Raw genomic sequence first — 23792 nt, 5'->3', positions numbered from 1 at the left:
GACATCTCTATCCCGTCATTCTCACAACAGCTAGCAGGTGCATGTTATATCATAGAAACTGTTTTCTAGGAGACACAAGTGTATGTTACGCCACAGGGAATGTTTACTTTTGCATGCTACGCTTGATTGTTACATAATATTTTCTTTAATTCTTAAAAAAAAACTTCAGGGCCTGCTAGTGGAGAACCTTCTAGACGCAGAACCCTAGCGAACAATTCCACCAGGCTCCTTAGCAACCAATTCCAATGGGGCCGTAGCATCCAATTCCAACGGGCCCTCTAACATAACCGCCGGAGCCCTAGCATCCAAATTCACTGGGGACCTCAGCTTCCCATTCCATCTGGGGCCCCTAGCATTCAACTTTATCAGGCCCATAACCTAACCATAGAGGGAGCCCTAACATCCAATTTAAATAGCGACGAAGACTACACTGTCTTTCCATCACCAACACCAAAAAAAAGAAGAAAAATAGGGAGTTCAATTAGCAAGACAGTGGGAAACTAATTAAAATGAATATTTCGGCCCTATGTCCAAGGGCCGTCCTCAGCAAGACATAAATATATAAGAAGAAAACATACAGTAAGATACAATCAATATAACTAACACGAAATTTTTTAAAGCAGTCCCAGCATACTTACTTCAGCGAAGTTCAACCAGGACTGACAAATAAATTGAGATGAAACGAGGCAATTCATTGAAATGAAAGAGAATTATCAAAAACATGTTTTTAGTGCTAATCTTACTTTTTTGGCTGCTGATCTCATAGGTCTATTTGTGAGAGGTTCTGTGTTAATATCTATTGGTTTTATATAATATTTTGAAAGACCGTTTTTAATTAAATTTATGTATAGAGCATTTAGTGAATGTTCTTCCAATTCCCTATTTAAGGAAATATTATTATCAATCTTAAGTCTGATTTCAATTGCTTATCGAACTACTTGCTTTATGCCTGGACCATTGCTAATACGGGCAGATTTTCAAAAAAGCATTTTGTGGCTACGATTTTCAAACACACAGCTGCTTAAAGCAGAATCAAAAGAAACAGAAGAAATATAAGAATTTAGAGCTTTGGTGATACCATCTTTATGCTATTGTAGGCGTTTCTTTAAATTCTGGTGAGTTGTCCCTACATAGAATTTGCCACAATCGCAGGATATATGACAGACCACTCTTTGGCGAATAACTGGAGTTTTACCTCTACCAGATTTTAGGAGATTTATGATTTTCAAATTATTGGTAAATACAACATAGATTATGTTGTGTGCATACTTTTTAAGATTCCAAGTGATTTTTAGGATACACGGGAGGTAAATTATTTTTGTTGGCTTATCGGAATTCTCACATGATAATTTACCGTTGATTTTACGGGAGTGTCTTTTCAGTCTACGGTTGATTATATTATTGATAAATAAAAGAGGATATCCATTTCCCAAAAGTATGTCCCTGATAAAGTCTCGTTCTGCTGTGATGTAGGAATCAGAACAAATGTTTAGGGCACAATCGACGAGAGAGACTACGACAGCTCTTTCAACTTGTGGGGGGTAGTTTGATTTAAAATGTAAATATCTATTGTTTTGTGTTGGTTTTCTGTAAATAGTACAATTTGAGTTTATCTAAGCTACGAATAATTAGCACATGTAGGAATGAGATTTTATTTGCACTTTCATTTTCTAAGGTAAACTGCAAATTCTTATAATATGCATTAAGGTGATATAAGAAACCCATGAGCTCATTTTCCCCAATAGTTCCAATGTGAAATTACGTCATCCATGTATCGTCCCCAAAAGATATGGTTCAAGAAATACGAATTTACAGAATACTATAAAAATCCGATGGATATTAACACAGAACCTGTCATAAACAGACCTATGAGATCAGCAGCCAAAAAATAAGGATAAGCACTAAAAACGTGGTTTTAATCATTCTCTTTCATTTCAATGAATTTCCTCGTTTCATAAAAATTTATTTATCAGTCCTGGCTGAACTTCACTGAAGTAAGGATGCTGGGAATATTTATGTCTTGCTGAGGACGGCACTTGGAAATAGGGCCAAAATATTCATTCTAATTAGTTTCCCACTGTCTTGCGAAAAAAATTCCCTATTGTTCTTCTTGTTTTTGGTGTTAGCATCCAATTTCACTGGGGGTCCCTAGCATGCAATTCTAAAGGGGAGCCCTAGCATCGAATTTCACCAGACCCCTAGCTCAACTACCAGCGGCCCCAACATCCAATCCCATGGGGGCCCCTAGTATCCATCTTCACCGGCCTCCTAACCTAAACAATGGGTCCCTAGCATCCAATTCAACAACAGGTCCCATCAACGGAGGCCCTAACATCCAATTTCACCAAGAAGACGTTTTTCACGACGTTTCAAAATTTCTTTGGTTGTTACCTAATAGGGGAATGTTTACTTATGCTAAGAATGATGCATTGACACGTGGCTTGCTTCTTCAGGGCCCGAGGGGAACCCTCACTTATAACTGAGGAGGACATACAAATGGTCATTATGTAATGATGATGTACATGTGGGATGTTACATAATACTTTAACAGATATTTTCTTTCATGATTTTTTTTTCTCAGGGGATATTCATGAACTAAAGATTTTTTGAACACATTAGGACTCGAAAGGGATTCCCCCTAAATGGAATGGAGCGCTAACCAGTTAGACTCCAAACTCAATAAGAACTAAAAACTTCTTATTACCTTGCCAATTTTGACTTCATATTCTGAAGATGTTATACATATTTTATAGCTACATATTAGAGACAGAAATTATTAGGCACATTTTTTTCGGGACCAAGAATGACTGCATTAATTTTTTTTCTTTTTGTTTTCGAAATTTGGGTTATCTTGGCTTAGGGACTAAACACTCCCTAAAAGTTAAAGAATTCCAATGAAAAATATATTGTCGGATTCAGCTTATCAGTGATTCCCAACTGTAGATTTTTCAAGCTCCTATCAACAAAAAAAATGTGAATTTTGTTGCTTTCTAATGAAAATACGTAAAAAATTAAGAAATTCAATTTGGGAAGATTCGATCCCTAATAATGATAGTGGAATTCCGAAAAAATTGCCTGATTTTCAAAAAAAAGAGGGAACACGTCGTAAAAGTCAAAGAATATCAGTGAAAATTACATCATCAGATTTACTGTATCAGAGAACGATAGCGTAGATGTTTCAAGCTCCCATCTACAAAAAAAAGGATTTTTGTTGCTTTTTTCAATGAAAATATATAAAAAATTAGAGAAGGAGGAGTTGAAGAGACATGTTCTCCCAACTAAACTAGTGTAACCTAACCTGTCATAAATCCCTCATGTTGGTAGCGTAACTTCGAAAAATTGTCTGATTTTCGAAAAAGAGAGGAAACACCCCGTAAAGGTAAAAGAATCTCAATGAAAATTATATAATAAGATTCGCTGTATCAGAGAACTTTCGTTGCTTTTTTTTATGAAAATTGAAAAAAAAAGGAAATTCAATCTGGGAGGATCGATGACAATGAGAGAAGCAGGAGGTGAAGAAACATGCCCCCAGCTAACCAGGTGTAACGTTACCTGTCATCAACACCTAATGTTGATAGTGCAATTCCGAAAAACTCCCTGATTTTCGAAAAAGAGAGGAAACACCTCGTAAAAGTCAAAGAATATCAATGGGAATTACATAATCTAATCCAGCTTGTCAGAAAACTCAAGCTCGTAAATTCAAAAGTGAGGAATTTTTTTGCTTTTTTGATGAAAATATATAAATATGAAAATATTTAATATGGGAAGATTGATGAAAGTGAGGTAGTAGCCAAAGAATTTCACAACTTTTAGAAAACTCAGATGAAAATCATGTGGAGGGGGGCATTTTGTTGCTCTTTTCGATGAAAATGCGTAAAAAATGAAAAATTCAGTCTGGTAAGATTGATGAAAATGAAGTAATAGTCAAAGAACTTCACAACTTCGCGAAAACTCAAAAAAAATCTTCGAAAATTGTGGTTATTCACTGTATCAGAGTACCCTACTCTAGAGGTTTCAAGCTCGTATCTGCAAAAATGTGAAGTATTATTACTCTTTTTGATGAAAAATATAGTGTTGAAATCTTGTGCGTCTTTTCAATTATGATGGCCTGTTCCTTTTGATGAGGATACACACAATAAACGAAGAAATTCAAGCTGGGAAGATTGATGAAAGTGAGGTGGTGCTAAAAAACTTCACAGTTTTGAGAAGATCCGGAGAAAAAATCTTAGAAAACCATGGTTTTCAGATATGGTCTATAGTTTGCAAGTCAGGCATATTTCAAGTGAAACCTGGTGGTTAGTTTGTAATAGCCATATAATTAGTTAATATATGCATTTCCTCCTACAAATGAGTTTAATCTGGTATTGTGTTAGGAAGCAATCAATTAACCATCATTAACCTGTGCCGTTTATTAAGATGTTATGTTAGGCAAACATTTTTAAAATATTGTAAGATAAATGGTCTGGTTGAACTGACATATATATATATATATATATATATATATATATATATATATATATATATATATATATATATATATATATATATATATATATATATATATATATATATATATATATATATATTTGTGATTTGGTAAAATTTATAATATTTAGTTTACCTATTGTTGCTAAAGGGAGGGATATATTAACAGGATAAGCTTGTTTTGGTTTTACTTGGTTGTTTTACATTTGCTGTTTTTTTTTTCTTTCATAGGCATGTATTTTGGGGGTGATACCTGACGCGGGGATGCCATGGATATTCTGTGGTAGCCACAACACTGTGCTGGGTAGAGAATTTAGAGTGGCGAAACCCTATATAGGCCAGTGTATTCTCCTGATGAGCCCTTATGTTGGGTGTTGCCTCTGAATTATTTGTCTATATTATTTTTTCAATTGTTTGGTAAATGACGACTTATACTTATTGACGACATGACTGCCTGTCCATGGATTATTCTTTATGGTTGATTGTGTGTGGCTATGCTGTTTGACCTATGTGATTGTATGGATGAGTAGGGTTAAGGCCTCATTCAAGTGCTGGTCTATATTAATCACTAATTTAGGAAAACAGTCTTCCTTTTCTCCTTCTGTCTCTTTCTTTTTTTTTTTTTTTTTTTTTTTTTTTCTTTTTTTTTGTGTTTGTGCTGTTGCATTGGTGATTTCTCTTTTCATGATATATATATATATATATATATATATATATATATATATATATATATATATATATATATATATATATATATATATATATATATTAAGTGATAGGCTATATTAGGTTAGTTGACATATGGCACTTGAGACAAACAAGCATAATAGTCAGATGATTGCCCAGTCGGATGTAAGTCGGTACCGGGTTATTAGAAAAATTCCAAGGTCCAATCTACAAAAATGTGGAATTTCGTATTTTTTGCCAGAAGACAAATGACGGGTGCGTGTTTATTTGTTTGTTTTTTTTTGTTTTTTTTTTTCCCAGGGGTCATCGTATCGACCAAGTGGTCCTAGAGTGTTGCAAGAGGGCTCATTGTAACGGAAATGAAAAGTTCTAGTGCCCTTTTTAAGTGACCAAAAAATTGGAGGGCACCTAGGCCCCCTCCCACGCTCATTTTTTTCCCAAAGTCAACGCATCAAAATTTTGAGATAGCCATTTTGTTCCCCATAGTCGAAAACCATCATAACTATGTCTTTGGGGATGACTTACCCCCCAGAGTCCCTGGGGGAGGGGCTGCAAGTTACAAACTTTGACCAATGTTTACATACAGTAATGGTTACTGGGAAGTGTACCGACGTTATCAGGGGGATTTTTTTTGGTTTGGGTGTGGGGTTCAGGGGAGGGGGCTATATGGGAGAATCTTTCCTTGGAGGAGTATTTCATGGGGGAAGAGAAATTCAATGAAAAGGGCGCAGGACTTTCTAGCATTACTATAAAAAAAAAAACAATGAAAATATAAACATGAAAAAGTTTTTTCAATTGAAAGTAAGGAGAAGCATTAAAACTTAAAACGAACAGAGATTATTACGCATATGAAGGGTTCTAAAAATACTTTAGCATAAAGAGCGAGGTATTTAGGAGGAGATAAATACTTCGCTCTTTATGCTAAATTTTTTTTTTAAATAATTTCAACTATTTATTCTACGGCCTTTCTGATTCAGGGGTCATTCTTAAAGAATTGGGATAAAACGTAACGTAAGTTACGTAAGTTATGTACGTTTGTTACGTAAGTTAATTCTTAAGTTACGTTTTTTTTTACTAATAAAAACGTTCGTTAAAAATTAAAAGATCTAGTTGCCTTTTTGAGTAACCGAAAAATTGGAGGGCAACTAGACCTCCTTCCCCACCCCTTATTTCTCAAAATCGTCTGACCAAACTAAGAGAAAGCCATTTAGCCAAAAAAAAAAATGCAAATTTCATTTTAGTAATTCATGTACGGAGAGCCAAAATCAGACATGCATTAATTCAAAAACTTTCAGAAATTAAATAAAAAAACAAGTTTTTTTTTAATGAAAGTAAGGAGCAACATTAAAACTTAAAACGAACAGAAATTACTCCGTATATGAAAGGGGCTTTTCCTCCTCGACACCCCGCTCCTCGCGCTAAAGTTTGATTCTTTCTCGCAACTCTACTTTTTAAAACAATAAAAAACTTTAGCGTAAGGAGCGGGGTGTCGAGGAGGAAAAGCCCCTTTCATATACGGAGTAATTTCTCTTCGTTTTAAGTTTTAATGTCGCTCCTTACTTTCATTTAAAAAAACTTGTTTTTTTTATTTAATCTATAATACTAGGATATAGCCCGGGTTAACAAGTGAAAACTTTCAGTGTGTGTTAGGTGGGTTATTTGAATCTCGAATTATGACTTGGAGGTAGGGGGATTGGTAAATAAATGAAGCTATATATCCAGATCATCAATGCGATGTACCTATAAAATCTCAAGAACGGCTTGTAGAAGCAATGCTTGCAATTTTGAAGGATAGTAATCTCATCGACTAGGCAAAGGTTACATAAATTACGTCCTACATCAAAGGTATAACTTCGATCGGTTATATTTCTCAATATAGGGTCAATTACTATGATGGACAGTAGCGAATATAGCATTGGTAGCCTTGCTTAGCTCCTGAGAGAATATAAAAGTGTCGTGTTAGGCATTCAAATCTATGAACATAAGCCTCTGCATTCAGATACATAACGGAAGTTATTTTGATTGTGTTTGATAGGATACCTCAAAAGTGAACCAAAAACTTTTCTCTTACTTGGGTTGAAATTTGTCAATTAGTCATTTGGTCAAGGTGCCCAAAATTTAGAAAACAAAATTAGAAAAATTGATGCAATAATGTGGATGCATGATCCACAAAAAATGATTTTCAGTCTCTTAAACATAGCTACAAAATATGTATAACGTCTTGAGAATATAAAATAAAATTTGCTGGGTTGCAACAAATTTTTAGTGTTTAGTGATTTTGGAAGATTCCTTTTTTATTAGACTGGATAGAAATTTTACGTTACGCTTGCAGTAAATTTTTTTCTCTTATAGGTGCAGATTGAGTTTTTTCAGGATGGACATGATTTATCGAGCGATTGAGGGTTAATTAAGGAGAAGGACCTCTTCCATAGCGAGTTTCAACTGAGAGTGGGGTGCAACGAACTGAATATACTGATGTTGACAATTTATCCTATACGCGGGAGGACCTAGTGCGGCGATGTCCTGAGGGACGATATGCAGAAGACGACGAGCGTGAACTCGAGCCTACCCCAACAATGACTGAGGATATCGATGATTTCGAAGATGATGATAGTGTTTGTGCACTCACCTTGCCAGAGAGGGTGATTGAGGTGATTACCATTGACGATGAGACGGAAGTTGATGATGTTTTTTTTTCAAAGTCAATAGTATACATTGATTTGACCAATGAAAAAAATATTTACATGATTTTCTTTTAATATCTTAGATGAAAAAAGCTGGATTTCAGGTATCAAAACCGTCGTATTTAGATTTTCCAAGAACCCTATCAATCACTGAGCATCGTATTATTCAAAAGGGGTTACTTCTTTTTGACTTCAAACTTATAAAACACGAATCAATAGATTTAAAGCATATTCCTTAATAAGATAATATCTGAAATATGCCTTAGGGTAAACGCCCCCAGTCAAGGAAGCGGGGACATTTTCATCAAAAGCTCTCACCATGCAATAGCTTCAAAGCACTATTTTCCGTATTACGCTCCTAGACTTAAATTATTAAGATTTGCGCACATCCCTTTGCCAAGTTCTTATCACCATACTTTTTGAAAGCCTTCCTTTTTTGACGTCAAACCATTTGTTCACCTACACGTACGTCATGTTGTTTTAACAGACATTTGTTTTACCAAAAAAAGAGCGTCCCACAGCAAAGTGGTGTTTTCAGTCATTTTGTGGTGCAAAACAGCAATTCTAGCCAAAATAAGTATAACAAACTATTGCGTGGGGATTCTGAGATAGATAATTCATTTCGAACTATCGAGAGACTATACGCATATTGAGCCCTGAGTTTCAGAGGCAGCAATGCCGTACGGTAGCGCATTCGTTTCTAAAGCTCCCGGTAGTACAACAAAATAAACGGTTAATATAGATATCGATTTTACTCAAAACATACTGTCCCGCAACAATGTGGTGTTTTCAGTAATTTTGTGATATAAAACAACAATTCTAGCCAAAAAAGGCGAAAATGCTATTGTGTGAAAATTCTGAGATAGCTAATTGACTTAGAATTATCGAAAATGTATACGCATATTGAGCCTCGAGTTTCAGCGGCAGTAATGCCATACGGTGGCGCATTCGTTTCTTAATTTGCATTAAAAAAAAACATTTTTTTAACTGTAAGTGAGGAGCGACATTAAAACTTAAAACGAACAGAAATTATCCCGTATATGAAAGGAGTTGTCCCCTCCTCAACGCCCTGCTTTTTATACTAAAGTTTGACTCTTTCTCAAAACTTCACTTTTTAAACAATAACAAACTTTGGCGCAAAGAGCGAGGCGTTTAGGAGGGGACGACCCCTCTCATATACGGAATAATTCCTGTTCGTTTTAAGTTTTAATGTCGCCCCTTACTGGCAGTTAAAAAAACTATTTTTTTTATTTAATTTCTGAACGTTATTGAATTAATACATGTTTTGATTTTGGCTCTACGCACATGAACAATTAAAATGAAAATTGCTAATTATTTTTTTTTGGCTTAATGGCTTTCTCATAGTTTTAATCGGGCGATTTTGATAAGAAAAAGGGTGTAGGAGGAGGCCTAGTTGCCCTTCAATTTTTGGTGACTTAAAAAGGCAACTAAAATTTTTATTTTTCTTACGAACGTTTTTATTAGTAATAATTATACGTAACTTACAAATTAACTTACGTAACGAAATTCTATATTTGTATATTTTTATTGCGTAATTTACAGGTTTTTAGCGTAAAGATCAAGGTATTGTGGAGGAAACAATCCTCCTTATATAGGTAATAATTTCTGTTCGTTTTAGGTTTTAATGCTACTCCTTACTTCCACCTGAAAAAACCTTTTTTATTTATTATCTCATTGTTTTCTCTTTAAATGATGCTAGAAAATCCTGCGCCCCCTTCATGGAAATTCTCTTCCCTCATGATGAATTCTCCCATGGAGAGATCCTCCCCCAGCCCCCCTCAACGCGGAAAAGTCCCCCTGAAAACGTCTGTAAACTTTCCAATAACCAATACTATACGAAAACAATGGTCAAAGTTTGTAAATTGCAGCCCCTCCCCCAGGGACTAGGAGGGATTAAGTCGTCCCGAAAGACATAATTGTTACGTTTTTTTATATGCTGAGCAAAATGGCTATCTCAAAATTTTGATCCGGTGACTTTGGAGGAAAATGAGCGTGAGAGGGGGCCTAGGTGCCCTCTAATTTTTTGGACACTTGAAAAGGGAACTAGAACTTTTAATTTCTGTTAGAATCAGCCATCTCGCAACATTCTAGGACCACTGGGTCGATACGATCACCACTGGAAAAAAAAAAAAACAAAAACAGGCATTTTTGATCTGTATTCTGGAAAAAATACAAAATTCCCCATTTTTGTACATAGGAGCTTGAAACTACTACAGTACAATTCTCTGATACGCTGAATCCTACGGTGTGATTTTCTTAATATTCTATGACTTTTAGAGGGGGATTTCCCCCAATTTTCTAAAATAATGAAAATTTTCTCAGGCTCTTGGCTTTTGATGGGTAAGTCTAAACTTGATGAAACTTGTATATTTAAAATCAGCATAAAATTCCAATCCTTTTCATGCTTCTTTACTATTGAGCCGGGTCGCTCCTTACTACAGTTCGTTACCACGAACTGTTTGATATAGTCCTACAAAATAAAGGGTTGACATGGACATTTAGCCAAAAAGACTGTCCCACAGCAAAGCGTGTTTTCAGCCATTTTGTGATGCATAACAGTAATTCTACCCAAAAGAAGGCGAAGATGCTACAGTGTGAAAATTCTGAGATAATTAATTGATATAGAATTACCAAAAATCTATGCGCATATTCAGCCTCGAGTTTCAGAGACAGTAATGCTGTACGGTGGCTCATTCATTTTTAAAGTTGCAGGTAGTCCTAAAAAATTAAAGGTTAAAATAGACATTTTTTCAGTGCTGTCACTTACTTGAAGTACTACTTAAGTAAAAACTCTGGGGCGTACTTATTACTTAAGATACTTTTAATGTACTTGTTTTTCAAATACTTTACCTTTGACACGAGAATTTTGTGTGTGTGTGTGCTTTGGCAATATACAAAAAAACATCACCTTTAGATTTAGAGTAAACTCAGATATAGCTTTTGTGTGTCTGTGCTTTGGCAATGTACAAGAAAAAATTACCCTTTAGATTTAGACTAAACTCAGATATAGCCCCATGACCTATTTTTGGATATGAAATGAAGTATGTTTTTGACGAATACGTCATTCACGATACGAATACCATTTCACAGTTCACTGGTCGACAGTGAGCTAAAATCCCTTGTTTTGTGCTAAATGTTGCACGCTGTTGTCAACTTGTGATTATATTTCTGACATTAGTGTTTAAGTTTTGTCATCTCGTCAACTGAACCAGATTTCTACCATTTCATCATCTTCAGGACCATATTATTGGTAAAACTACTGAAGCTATAAATCTTTGCCCATCTAAATGGCGTCTGCAATAAACAAGTCAAGGGAATTCTAGCTGGATCCAATGCAGTGGTATTTTGTCAAATTCGTTCCAGCAAATTCAGGTATTCAGACGAATCTGACTTCAGATTTGTCACTCCACTCATAAGTTATAGGCCCTACTAAATTAAAGGAAAACTCAACTTTCTTAAGACTTGAAAACCTCTCCCCCTCGCCCTATTTGAGATAGGGTTTGTGATACCAGAGCTTGATATGAGCCCTGGTATCTTAGGCATCTTTGGTCATGTTTTCATTCGGATCCGCTACTCCATTTGCAAGTTATACTAAATTAAACAGAAAACTTAAATTTTTCAGGAATTAAAACCCACTCACCCTTATTAAATTTGAGCTAGGGTCTTTATCTCAAAACTTGATATGTGTCATAATCTTAGGCCTCTTTGGTTCAATTTTCATTCAGATCCGTCACTCCAGTCGCAAGTTACTCTGAATTAAATGAAAAACTTTTTTTTAGCAGGTAAAGCCCTCTCCCCCCTGTTTTATTTGAGCTAGGGTCTTCATCTTTCAACTTGATGTGTCTCACGATCCTTGACACCAAATCTGGCCATCAAAATTTTCTAACAAATCCAACCAGCGTTTCTCCCCCTATACGTGATTACACAGACGGACGGACGGATTTTGCAACGTCTTAGGTATCCATGTTGGCAAATTGGATCCAAAAAAGGAAAACAATGGCATATCATCATCCAGGTATTATCGCCTATTTGGATAGTGGAAAATATCCATCAAGATAGGTTTTTGAGATTTGTCTGTCTCTTTGTCTGTCTGTGCAATCGAGTATAGAGGGAGAACCGCCAGTCAGATTTGTATTGAAATTGAATCACTTGGATCAAAATTGAGCTTAATTAGGGCGATAGGGCTTTAAGTGTTAAACAAATCGAGTCTTTCATTTAATTCACTGTAACTTGCATATGGAGATGAATTTCGATGAAAATTGAATAAAGATGCCTAAGAGTATGATATGCATTGAGTTCTAGGATGGAGACCCAAGCTTAATTAAAAGTTGAGTTTTTCATTTAATTCAGTGTAGCTTACGAGAGATTGATGGATCTCAGTGAAGAATGAACCAAAGGTGCCTAAACCGTGAGAGTCATCAAATTTTGAGATTAAAACCCTAGCTCAAATATAACGAAGGGGAGTGGGTTTTAAGTGCTGAAAAAAGTCAAGCTTTTGGTTTAATTTAGTATAACTTGCGAATGGGGCAACGGATCCAAATGAGAGCTAGACCAAAGATGACTAGGATCAGGGCTCATATCGAGCTCTGATATCACAAGCCCTATCTAAAACAGGGTGAGGAGTTTCAAGTTTTAAGAAAGTCGAGTTTGCCTTCAGTTTAGTAGGGCCTATAACTACTTCCACCCGTGGCTTGCCCAAAGCCTGGAAATAACCCTTTTCCAACATAAGTCATGCTGAAGCCGACCTTCAACCAAATATTCCATCCCCAGAGAAAAATTACTTTGTATGGCACTTGGTATTTACCAAGTGACATACAGCGATCGCAAATTCTGTAGGTCTGTCGGTCTCTCAGTCCCGGTCTTGCTAGTTTAGGCACTTCCAGATAAGCTAGGACGATGAAATTTGGCAGGCGTATCAGGGACCGGACCAGATTAAATTTGAAATAGTTGTTTCCTCGATTCGATCATCTGGGGGGAGTGGGAGGACGGTTAATTTGAGAAAATTAGATCGGATCTTAATTGAATTTGATATTTAGAAGGATATCATGTCTTAGAGCTATTACTTTAAATTCCGACCGGACCGGATGACATTGGAGGGGGAAACCTAAAATCTTGGAAAATGCTTAGAGTGGAGGGATCGGGATGAAAATTAGAGGGAAAAATAAGCACAAGTGCTAGATACGTGATTGACATAAACAAAACGGATTCACTTTATTTTGGGGAGTTGGGAGGAGGGTTAATTCTGAAAAATTAGAAAAAATGAGGTATTTTTAACTTACGGAGGAGTGATCGGATCCTGAATTTAATCAGATGAAATTTCATATTAGAAGGACCTCGTAACTAATATCTCATGTTTAAATCCCGATCGGATCCAGTGTCATTGGGAGGATTTTGAAGGGGGGGGGGTCGGAAATCTTGTAAAACGCTTAGAGTGGAGTGATCAGGATTAAACTTGGTGGGAAGAATAAACACAAGTCCTAGATACGTGATTGACATAACCGAATTGGATTCGCTCTCTTTGGGGGAGTTGGAGGGGGTGTTAATTCGGAAAAAATTACAAAAATTGAGGTATTTTTAACTTAAGAGCGGGTGACCATTCGTGAGGTATTTTTGAATTTGATATTAAGAAGGAACTCATGTCTCAGATCTCTTAGTTTTAACCCCGACCAGTTCTGGTGACATTGGGGGAAGAGTTAGAGGGGGAAACAGGAAATCTTGGAAAACGCTTAGAGTGGAGAGATCGGGATGAAACTTGGTGGGTAGAATAAGCAAATGCCGTAGATACGTGATTGACGAAATCGGACTGAATCCACTCTCCTTGGGGTAGTTAGGGTGCTCCAGTGCTTTGGCGAGTTCGGTACTTCTGGACGTGCTAGGACAATGAAAATTGGTAGGCGTGTCAGGGACCTGCAAAAACCGACTTGATAAAGTTGATTTCCCTGATTCAACCATCTGGGGGGGGGCTGAAGGGAGAGGAAAAATAAGGTATTTTTAACTTACGAGTGGGTGATCGAATCATAATGAATTTTGATATTTAAAAGGACCTTGTGTCTCAGAGCTCTTATTTTAAATGCCGACCAGCATTAGGCCTCTTATTTTTATCTTAAATTAACCTATTGATTGTTGTAATTTTGCTAGAGCTCATGCCATATGAGCTCTTGGCTCTTTCGATATCGTCAAAAGTGCCATATAAGCTCTTAGCTCTTGTTTTATTCCGTTTTTCTCAGAAGATTTTCGACTTAGTCTCATGGTTTTTGCCAAAACATGGTGTGAAAACTGTTGCTAGAAATAGATAGGTTGCAACTTCTGCCGTATTGCCCTCTATTATATTTAAATGTGTGCTTGCATCGTGCCTGCGCCCCCTTAAAATTTCTGTTCCTTACGGTAATATTGGTTTGTCTTCTGTTACATATGCAGACGACGTTCTTCTTGTTGCCCGGACTCGCCGTGGATTGCTTTCCAATTTTATTATATTAACCAATGAACTATCTAAGATTGGACTGTCAGTTAATGCGTCTAAATGCGAGTTTATTTGTTTTAATAGCCCTTATGCGGTCGCTCCCTTCGTTGCTGGGACTGTAATTCTGCCATGTTCTTCTTTTGTTAGTTGGCTTGGTCTATGTTTCGGTCCAACACTTTCCACTACCTTTTCATCCTTAGTGAATCAAGCCGTGAAAAACCTACGCGTCGCTTACGGAAAAATATACCCAAAAAAGCCGTTACAACCGCAACGGTTTGTGCATGATTTATAACACTTATTGCGCCCCTGTGCTTTTGATTTATCAGGCATGGCTCATCTGTTTCGTAAGAAAAATCCCCATTATCTACGTGCGGCTTATTTCAGATATTGCAAATTCCTCCTCCGGCTTCCTAGATGGCACCAAAACAGAAAAATAATTGTTCGATTTGGTTTAATAGATATTCCTTCTTGGATTCGGTCTTCAGGTGATGATTTATGTAAAATGACTATCTACTTTATTCACGTTTATGACCCTCTGCAGTCTTTTTTCCATATTGATACTGGTAAATTAGTCCATATTGTCGTTGGTTAGTTTGAATTTTTTTTCTTGCTGTTTATCGTTTTTGTTTTTGTTTATTTATAATACTCCGTACTTTGTGTGTTTTTTTTTATACTTTTACGGATAATAAAGTTAGTTCATTGATTCATTCTGCAGTTTGACCAGCCGTGTGGAATGCGTCTGAATCAGTGGGCTTGCTACAGGCCCGTGATTTTATAATATATGTTTGTAGGGAGTTTTACCAACCATCTGAATTGACTACACAGCATGCGGCTTGCTTGAGGGAAAACCAGCCAAAGGATATAGATGCCATACATTTTCGTAGCGTGTCTAAAATTTAACTTTAAAACTTGAGGCAGTTTCCTTGTAAAGGTGCCGAGGGCGAGATTTGTCATCAATTGATTGTTTTTTATTGAGCTTTGATTTCTCTTATAAAAAAGTCTGCAATTGACTCACTTGGCTCCTTACTTTTAAATTTGAGTTCTTTTTTGTTGCTAAGGTTTTTACTTATTGAATCAGAGAATGAACTATTTTATTACCTTTTATCTGTTTCAAAGCCAATCCAAAGTTTTTTTTTCCATTTTCAATATTTTTTCCACCATTCCGACAAATTTCAGAATAACCCTGTATTTTTTCAAACGTGCCAGATTTGACTGAACACTAACCGCCAGAAGTTCAACTCTATTTGCACTGTATTAATCCTGTCATGTGATCTGTCATATCCAATTAGAAGTTTTTTGACTGCACTTAATTGTTTTGATAGTCTTTTTCTTTCAAGCCGTTGTGTTGAAAATTGGTTCAGATTATTTTTTGGACTTCTTTGGGTGTCTACCAGCCAAAAAAGGGAAAAACAAATTTTCAATATTTTTTTATCATTCCCACATGTTTCAGAATAACCGTGTATTTTTTCAAACGAGCCACATTTGATTGAACACTAATCAATAGAAGTTCAACTCTACGTGCACTGTGTTAATCCTGTCACGTGATCTGTCTGATCCAATCCGGAGTTTTTTGACTGCACTTAATTGTTTTGAAAGTCTTTTGCTTTCAAGCCGTTGTGTTGAAAATTGGTTTAGATTATTTTTTGGACTTCGTTGGGTGTGTACCAGCCAAACAATGGAAAACAATACTTTCAATATTTTTTCCATCATTCCTACATGTTTCAGAATAACCCTGTATTTTTTCAAACGTGCCAGATTTGATTGAACACTAATCGCCAGAAGTTCAACTCTACGTGCACTGTGTTAATCCTGTCATGTGATATGTCTGATCCAATCAAGAGTTTTTTGACTGCACTTAATTGTTTTGATAGTCTTTTCCTTTCAATCCGTTGTGTTGAAAATTGGTTAAGATTATTTTCTTGGACTTCATTGGGTGTGTACCAGCCGAACAAGGGAAACGGTTAAAAACGACAAAACAGAAATTCTGGTTCTTGATTAAGATTTCCAAGAGAGGAATGACAGGGGACATTCTATAGGCAAGGGAAGGGGCTAAGAAGCCCCTTCCCTAGTACTTGATTTTTGATACTTAAAAGAAGCAAAAGAAGGCTAAAATGCTATTGTGTGAACATTATGAGATAGTTGATTGATTTAGTATAACCGAAAATCTATACGTACATTGAGTTTCGAGTTTCAGAGGCAGTAATGCCATAAGGTGGCGAATTCGTTTCTGAAGGTGAAGGTAGTTTAACAAAATAAACGATTAAAAAAGACATTTATTTTAGCTATAGAGACTATACCACAGCAAAGTGTGTTTTCAGCCATTTTGTGATGCAAAACAACAATTTTACCCAAAGGAAGTCCAATAAGCTATTGTGTGAAAATTCTGAGATAACTAATTCATTTCGGATTATCGAAAAAACTATGCGCATGTTGAGTCTCGAGTTCCAGAGGCAGTAATGCCGTACGATGGCGCAATAATTTTTAAAGCTGCAGGTAGTCCTACAAAATAAACGGTTAACATAGATATTTATTTTAGCCAAAAAGACTGCCCCAAAGCAAAACATTTTTTCAGCCATTTTGTGATTCAAAACAACAATTCTATCCAAAAGCAGTCCAAAATACTATTGTTTGAAAATTCTGAGATTTCTGAGAATTATCGAAAAACTATGCGAATGTTGAGCCTCAAGTTTCAGAGGCAGTAATGTCGTAAGGTAGCGCATTCGTTTTTAAAAGATGCAGGTAGTCCTACAAATAAAGGGTTAACATAGACATTTATTTTAGCAAAAAAGACTGTTCCACAACACACACGTATCTGTTATCTTTCTTCTAGCCAAAAAAGGCAAAATTCTTTATTTTCACTTCTAGGAGCTTTGTAAAACGTGAATTAAAGTTTTAATAAAACTTTACCTGTAATAACAACCCCCCCCTCTGGAATTGGCTGCTGCGGGGTGGGCCAGCCACTCATTGTTACGGTGGTGTGAATATGCATAGTCTTGGCTCAAAGAAACGAGGCATTTTCATTAAAAGCTCTCAGACGTAGCCGAATACAAAAAATGTGCCTTTTTTGCTTGCAGGCACGTCTAATAGAGCAGTAGAAACGTGGCATTTCCATAAAGACCTCCCAGAAATACCTCTTAATGGGATTAAATTTACCTATAATAACAACCCCCCATACCTCCCCTTTGAATTGGTTGTTAGGGTTCTCACCTTTCTTTGATCCATAGTTCTTTTTGCTTATATTTTTTTCCCTTTATTGTGCTTGAATTAATTATTTTCTGTGTTTTAATAATGGTTGTAAATATATTTTATTAATAAAATTTGCATACAAAAAAGCCTTAATTCTTTAGATTACTTTTTCTAAGATAAAACTTCAATATATTTAACCAATGCAATTTACGTATCTTGTAGTCTATGTACATTGGTATGCTTGTTTAATCCATAGTTCTTTTTGCTAAATATTTTCCCTTATAATCATTTTTCAATTTTTTTCCTTTATTGTGTTTTAATTAAACTTTTTCTGTGTTTTAATAATGGTTGTAAATATATTTTATTAATAAAATTTGCATGTAAAAAAGCCTTAATTGTTTAGATTACTCGTTTTAAGATAAAACGTCAATATATTTCACTAATGCAATTTAAGTATCTTGTAGTCTATGTACATTGGTATGCTTGTTCAAGATTGACTCTAATATAAGTGCTAAATTCTGTGTAGTGAAGAGGGAAAAATAGACTGTTTATCATGTATGAAGGTGTACCATATTATAATAAAAATGGAATTCCCGCTTTTATTTCATCTCTGATAGCACACTCAAGTTTCAATAGAGTAAAAGACTTTATTACAAAAAAAAATGCGTTATGAACAAGCCTCAATATTATCTGGTAACATTCTAAAGCATTACTTAACTATCAGGTGGATATCAAATGTAAGCAATTTCTAGTAATCGATTTTCCCTACTGCATGTCATTTATTGCAGCCATATGGGAACACAACTCATTTTATGATTCTAGTATGCGCGAACAGGGGATTGCCCTTACGTGCAATAGATTATCATGTAGAATACTTTATCCGAATCAAAGTATTTTGAATAGTTTGCTGGTCCAGATGGTCGAGGCTCATATCTGATCATTGGAGAAATCTCTGGTCTTATATTCGAATCCTGAAGCAGACAAAAATCTTTAAATGATAAATGTTCCCTGAGAAAAACATTATGAACGACAATGAAAATTCTTAAAGTATTATTTACCAAACCACGTGCTCATTGTCATTACGTAATACCCACATGTGTGTCCTCCTCATGTACAAGCGAGGATTTCTTACGGACCTTAAAAAACAATCCACGTGTGAATGCGTCATCCTTAATGCTGGTAAACATTCCCTATTACGTAAGAACTAAAGAAATCATGGCGAAAAACGACTTGAAGAAAAATGTCTTAAAAAACGTCTTCAAGAGAAGCATCTTGAAAAACGTCCTGAAATGTGTTGAAACGTCTTGAAGCAAAAGTCTTGATATATCTTGAAAAACGTCTTGAAGAAAAATGCCTTAAAAAACGTCACGAAATGTTTTGAAACGTCTTGAAAAACATCTTGAAGAAAACTGTCTTAATAAAACTCCCCCGCTTGACTAGTGGACTCATAACACGTCCAAAGTAAACATTATTAATGTTTCCAAAGTAAACATTAAGTATTAAGGAACATGCACTTGCGTCCCGAATAAGCTTCTAAAAAAAAGTATCTAGACCTGGATTCGAAGAGATAGGGATGTTGTGGAAACTGGAACCCCGTCACCACTTCTTAGTTGAAAAAAGTTGTGTTTTTTTTTTCAAGTTCAATTTCTAATCATTTTACAAATTATGGTCTGGGTTAACAAGGTCATGACGTGAGCTACAAGCCCACTAAACAAACGATTTATTGCTGTTAAAGTGTATATACCAATAATTGTAAATTAGTTGGTACCTCCCCACTTTTCAGTCCTCAGTGAGATGATTCAAATATTGGATTATAAGTAAATTTTTGAACCAGACCTAATTATTTAGTCAAAATGTTCGATGAAGAGTAGTTTTGTTGAATAATTTTTTAATAATAATTTTACTAAAGATATTCCCGCGGACATAGACGGGTATTAGTGTTCTTGTGGATGGAAGTTCTGCATGACTTGGTCTTTTACGTGGCTGAAGCCTCTTATGTTTAATTACCTTTTATACGTATACATCTATATGTATGCTCTAATACATCTAAACGTGCGCGTGAAAAGAGGAGAGTAACCATTTAAAATTGGTGAAAACAATTTTTAACGTCTACTGATAGTACTTGTTACTCCCCACCACCCAAGAACTCCCTGGCAAGGTGCAAGATGCCCAACCTCGCCTTTCCCTCTTCTTTTCCGGTAGGCACTTGACTGCAATATTTATGCCACGTGAAAAACACATGAAAAAAATTTTAGCAATGGGAGTGATATTCACCAAAATTATTACCAGGAATTAAGTGGGATTAGATATCAATTCCTAGCTCCCCCTCCTTCCCCAAAATCTACTGAATACTTATACGAAGGTTCAACCATGATTTCAAATTAAAAGAAATTTATACAATAATTATGGTTAATACATTCATAGCAAACAGTTATGTAGCTCATGAATTAAGTCAAGACCGGATATTTAATTCTTAAGCAGAAAACAAGAAAAAAAAAAAAAAAATCATAATATTAACCAATAATACAATTTTGACATTCAAAAACGAACAGAAATGAATAGGAAATTAATAGAAACAGGTAAAACTCGCACCTAAACCTTGTATAGGATATTGGTTCATTTGAGCTTTACTGAAAATCAAATATATTAAAAAAAAAATTTTTTAATTGTAAAATTGAAAAATCAAAAATGTCAGGTGAATAAAATCTAAACCTTGAATTGCTGAGATCTCAAGGAATTGATGTCATTATATATTAAAAATTCAGTTTAATTTTCATTAGTGCTTTCGAGTCATTTTGATTTTTACGATGATACTATCGTATTTTCGTCGATGTTTTGACAAATTAAACGCAAGTGTTCAAGTATTCATTCAGAATTCAACAAAGTACAAAAGAGGCAATAGCCATTATAAGGTTTAGGGATGGGAGGGGAAAATAGCCATTCTTCTGTTTTTAGTAATTGCTTTTACTACTTCTTTTAAGTTTTGACTTGATTGCTCATCTTAATATTTACTAATTTTAGAATTTATTTATTCATCTATATTAATGCCTGTTACATTTATATTTCATATAATTACTTATTTAATTTCGGTGGGTTTTCGGTTTCATTTATTCATTAATCGTAATTTTTGATTGTGTTCCAACTGAAGTTTCAACTATTATAGGACCTTATTTCTGCTCGTGTCACACTTTAATATGGCTCTTTACTTTTCTTTGAAACAATCGGATTTTTTTTATTAATCACGTGTAATGGGGCGGACTAGTAGGAAGAGTACATGAATGGTTACAGTTTTCAAAGAAAAAGAAAAGCAATTCGGAGAAATGGTTTGGAAAGCACAAATTTCTCGTTGATTAAATCTCCGTTGAGTCTCTATTAGAGATACAAATTGGATTAGAGATACAACTAGAGAGGAACTTTGTACTCTTGTGTCTTTGCAAATGAAATGAATATATAAGTGATAACCGTTTATGTCATGTAGAGATTCCCCCTGCCTGTAGGAAAAGTTCCAATCCTAAGCAAAATTTTTACCTTTGAGCGTATTCAACAGCTTCTCGAAGAGAGTGAAGTTGCCCTTCCGCTTCAGTACATCTTGCTCTTAGAGAATCCAACTCCTTTTCAGCTGCTTTCTTGGCTTCAGTTAGTTGTCGCACAGCCTCAATTTGAGATCTTTCAATTTCTTCTTTGGCACTAAGGGACTTTTTTAATCGATCACTTTCTTTTTGCAATTCCTCTATCTTCTCTCTAGAAAAAGAAAATCGGCATTATTACAACAAACAACTTTCAATAAACCTATAAGCAGAAGCAAACAGTAAAGTGAAAATTGGATGGAAGGCAAAAAAAGAAATTGCAAAATTATTCGGTTCTATTTTTGGAACCATTGGAACATGTCCAATTTCAAAGGGCAATTTCTTTTAATGAAAAAGTTTCAAAAGCTATTTGTTTGGTCCACCAACAAATAAGTTCAGTAAGAACTGAATAAATTCAGTAAGAAAAAGACCCACCCTTCTCAGAGGGTTTTTCTATCCAGTGATAAACTTATCTTTGTCCAAGTCAGATCGGTTGTCCAAACGGCCCATTGCCGAGGCAAAATTTGCTTGTAAGCAATTTAATCAATAAGTCGTTGAAAATATTTGATGATGAAAAAGCACACATAAACTTTTTCATAACAATGTTATGTCGCAATCGCAAAACACTAAGTTATCCCACTGAGAACCGAAGAACAAAATTCCAAATATATAATAGATTTCTTGGAAGTAATTCGGAAAAAATCAATCTCAAATGTCAAATTCCTATTTTTTTCCAAAATTTTTTATTTAATGGCTCTTGCATTTTAAACGAGTAATACTATGAAATCAAAAATCAACTTCGAAAATGGCGTCGGATCGAAATGAAAACTGCCTCATTGGAATCGCCATGGCAAAAGAAACTCTTTACGAAGATTTAGAGTCCCGTATCTTGAACAAGGAAAATCACTTTTCGCAAGGGAAGCCCCGATGTCTCTTTTTTTCCCTGGGTAAAAATCACACCAAGCCTATGGTCATAGAATGCTGGAAGATGGCTCGTTTGAATTGAAATCGCCTTATCTAGCGTCTCTTTTGCGCACGAAAAAAGTGATATTAAAATAAAACGCTATTCTTGACAAAAGCCGCATGTTTATGTACACGATGATATAATACACCTTTCTTTGGAAAAATTATTTCTCTGGGGTATAATATTATCATTGAGTAAACTCCGTTACCCAAGATTAGAGTATTCCTTGTATTATAAATTACAAAAAAGATTGAGCATTGAACAGTTTGTGGTAAGGAACTGTAAATAAGGAACGACTCCACCCAATAATAACCATAACTCCAAAATAAATAATTTTGACAACAATTAAAAAGTAAAAAGGAATTACTTTTTATGCTGATAACAAATATATAAAATTCATTAAGTTTCATGTTACCCATCAAAAGATACAAGCCTGATAAAATTTGCCCGACTTTTGAAGAAGAGGTGAAACACCACCAAAAAGGCAAGAAATCTTAATGAAATACACACCGTTGGATTTAACATATCAGAGAACCATACGTAGAAATTTGCTGTTTTTTTTAGGCCAGCAGAAAGTCACAGATACATGTTTACTTTTTTCGATAAGAGTGATCGTATGGAACCAATAGTCCAAGGAGATTGGGAGGGAGCTCATTCAAACGGAAATTAAATGCTATTGTGGCCATTTTGAGAGGCCAAAAAGGAAATAGAAGGCAATTATCTCCTCCCATGGCGTTTCCCCCCCAAAAGACATCCAATCAAAATTTTTAGATATCCCTTTTGTTCAGCATAGTTGAAAGATAAGGTCTAATAACCGTTTCCCTTAGAATACCATAGCACCGCACATCCACTTGGAATAGGCTCTAACTTTGCAGTTTACCGATTTTTAATAGATAGTATTTGTTACTGGCAAATATATGGAAAATATTGGTGGGGGGATTTTACGTGGGATGAACTTTTCATAGGGGATTTCCGGAGAAACCTTTACGCGAAAGGGGGATTTCCGGCATGACTTGAAAACCCTCACAAATTAAATGAAAAAACAACAACACATTTTTCCAATGAAAGTACGGCAGGCTTTACCGGGGAAATTTTCAAAGAGGGAGGGAAGATTTTCCAGGGGGAATTTTATACGGGAGAAATTTTCCATGGGTAAATGTTCCGGTGCAAATTTTCCAAGGAGGGGGGAGGCATACTTCTCGGCATGATTTGAAAAAAGATCAGAAACTAAATAGAATAGAAAGTTTTTTCAACTGAAAATGAGGAGCAAGATTAAGACTTAAAACGAACAGAGATTATTCCACATATGACGGGGAGATGCCCACTCCTCAATCCTTTGCTCTTTACGCTAAAGTGTGACGTTTTGTCCCAATTCTTTAAGAACGACTCTTAAAACATATGGGCCGTTTAATTAGAAAAGAAGTTTTTTTTAACACTAAAAAAGTCTGGCGTAACGAGCGAGGAAATGGGAAGGGGGCAACATCCCTCAAATACGAAATACTTTCTGTTCGCCTTAAGATTTAATGCTATTCCTTACTTTTAGTTGAAAAAGTGTTTTTTTTTAATTATATTCATAATTTGGCAAATGCATAATAATGCTTTAACTGTAAAGGATACGAGAAGGAGCGATAGCTCCAGTGATTTTAAAGATAAGTTTTTCTAAAATGATGAAATCAAAGAAGCAGAAAACATCAAAAGTATACTTTCTTATAAGAAGTTCAAAAGTCTTCGCAGCATTG

At 35.4% G+C, this 23792-nt stretch overlaps 1 protein-coding gene across 3 annotated transcripts in view; it reads right to left on the bottom strand.

Moving 5' to 3' along the window:
• Positions 1–23792, bottom strand: part of LOC136029961 (TATA element modulatory factor-like) — a 241771-nt gene that overhangs the window by 78939 nt on the left and 139040 nt on the right. For all 3 annotated transcript variants that reach the window (XM_065708519.1, XM_065708530.1, XM_065708538.1), the window contains exon 10: positions 21052–21264. In XM_065708519.1, the coding sequence (XP_065564591.1) occupies positions 21052–21264 (213 nt within the window). The remainder of the gene's footprint in view (positions 1–21051; positions 21265–23792) is intronic.

This window comes from Artemia franciscana, chromosome 1, assembly GCF_032884065.1.
Source record: "Artemia franciscana chromosome 1, ASM3288406v1, whole genome shotgun sequence".
In the NCBI taxonomy this organism is placed as follows: domain Eukaryota; kingdom Metazoa; phylum Arthropoda; class Branchiopoda; order Anostraca; family Artemiidae; genus Artemia; species Artemia franciscana.
Note: the sequence above shows the minus strand (reverse complement) of the source record. Positions and strands in the feature narration are given on the sequence as shown.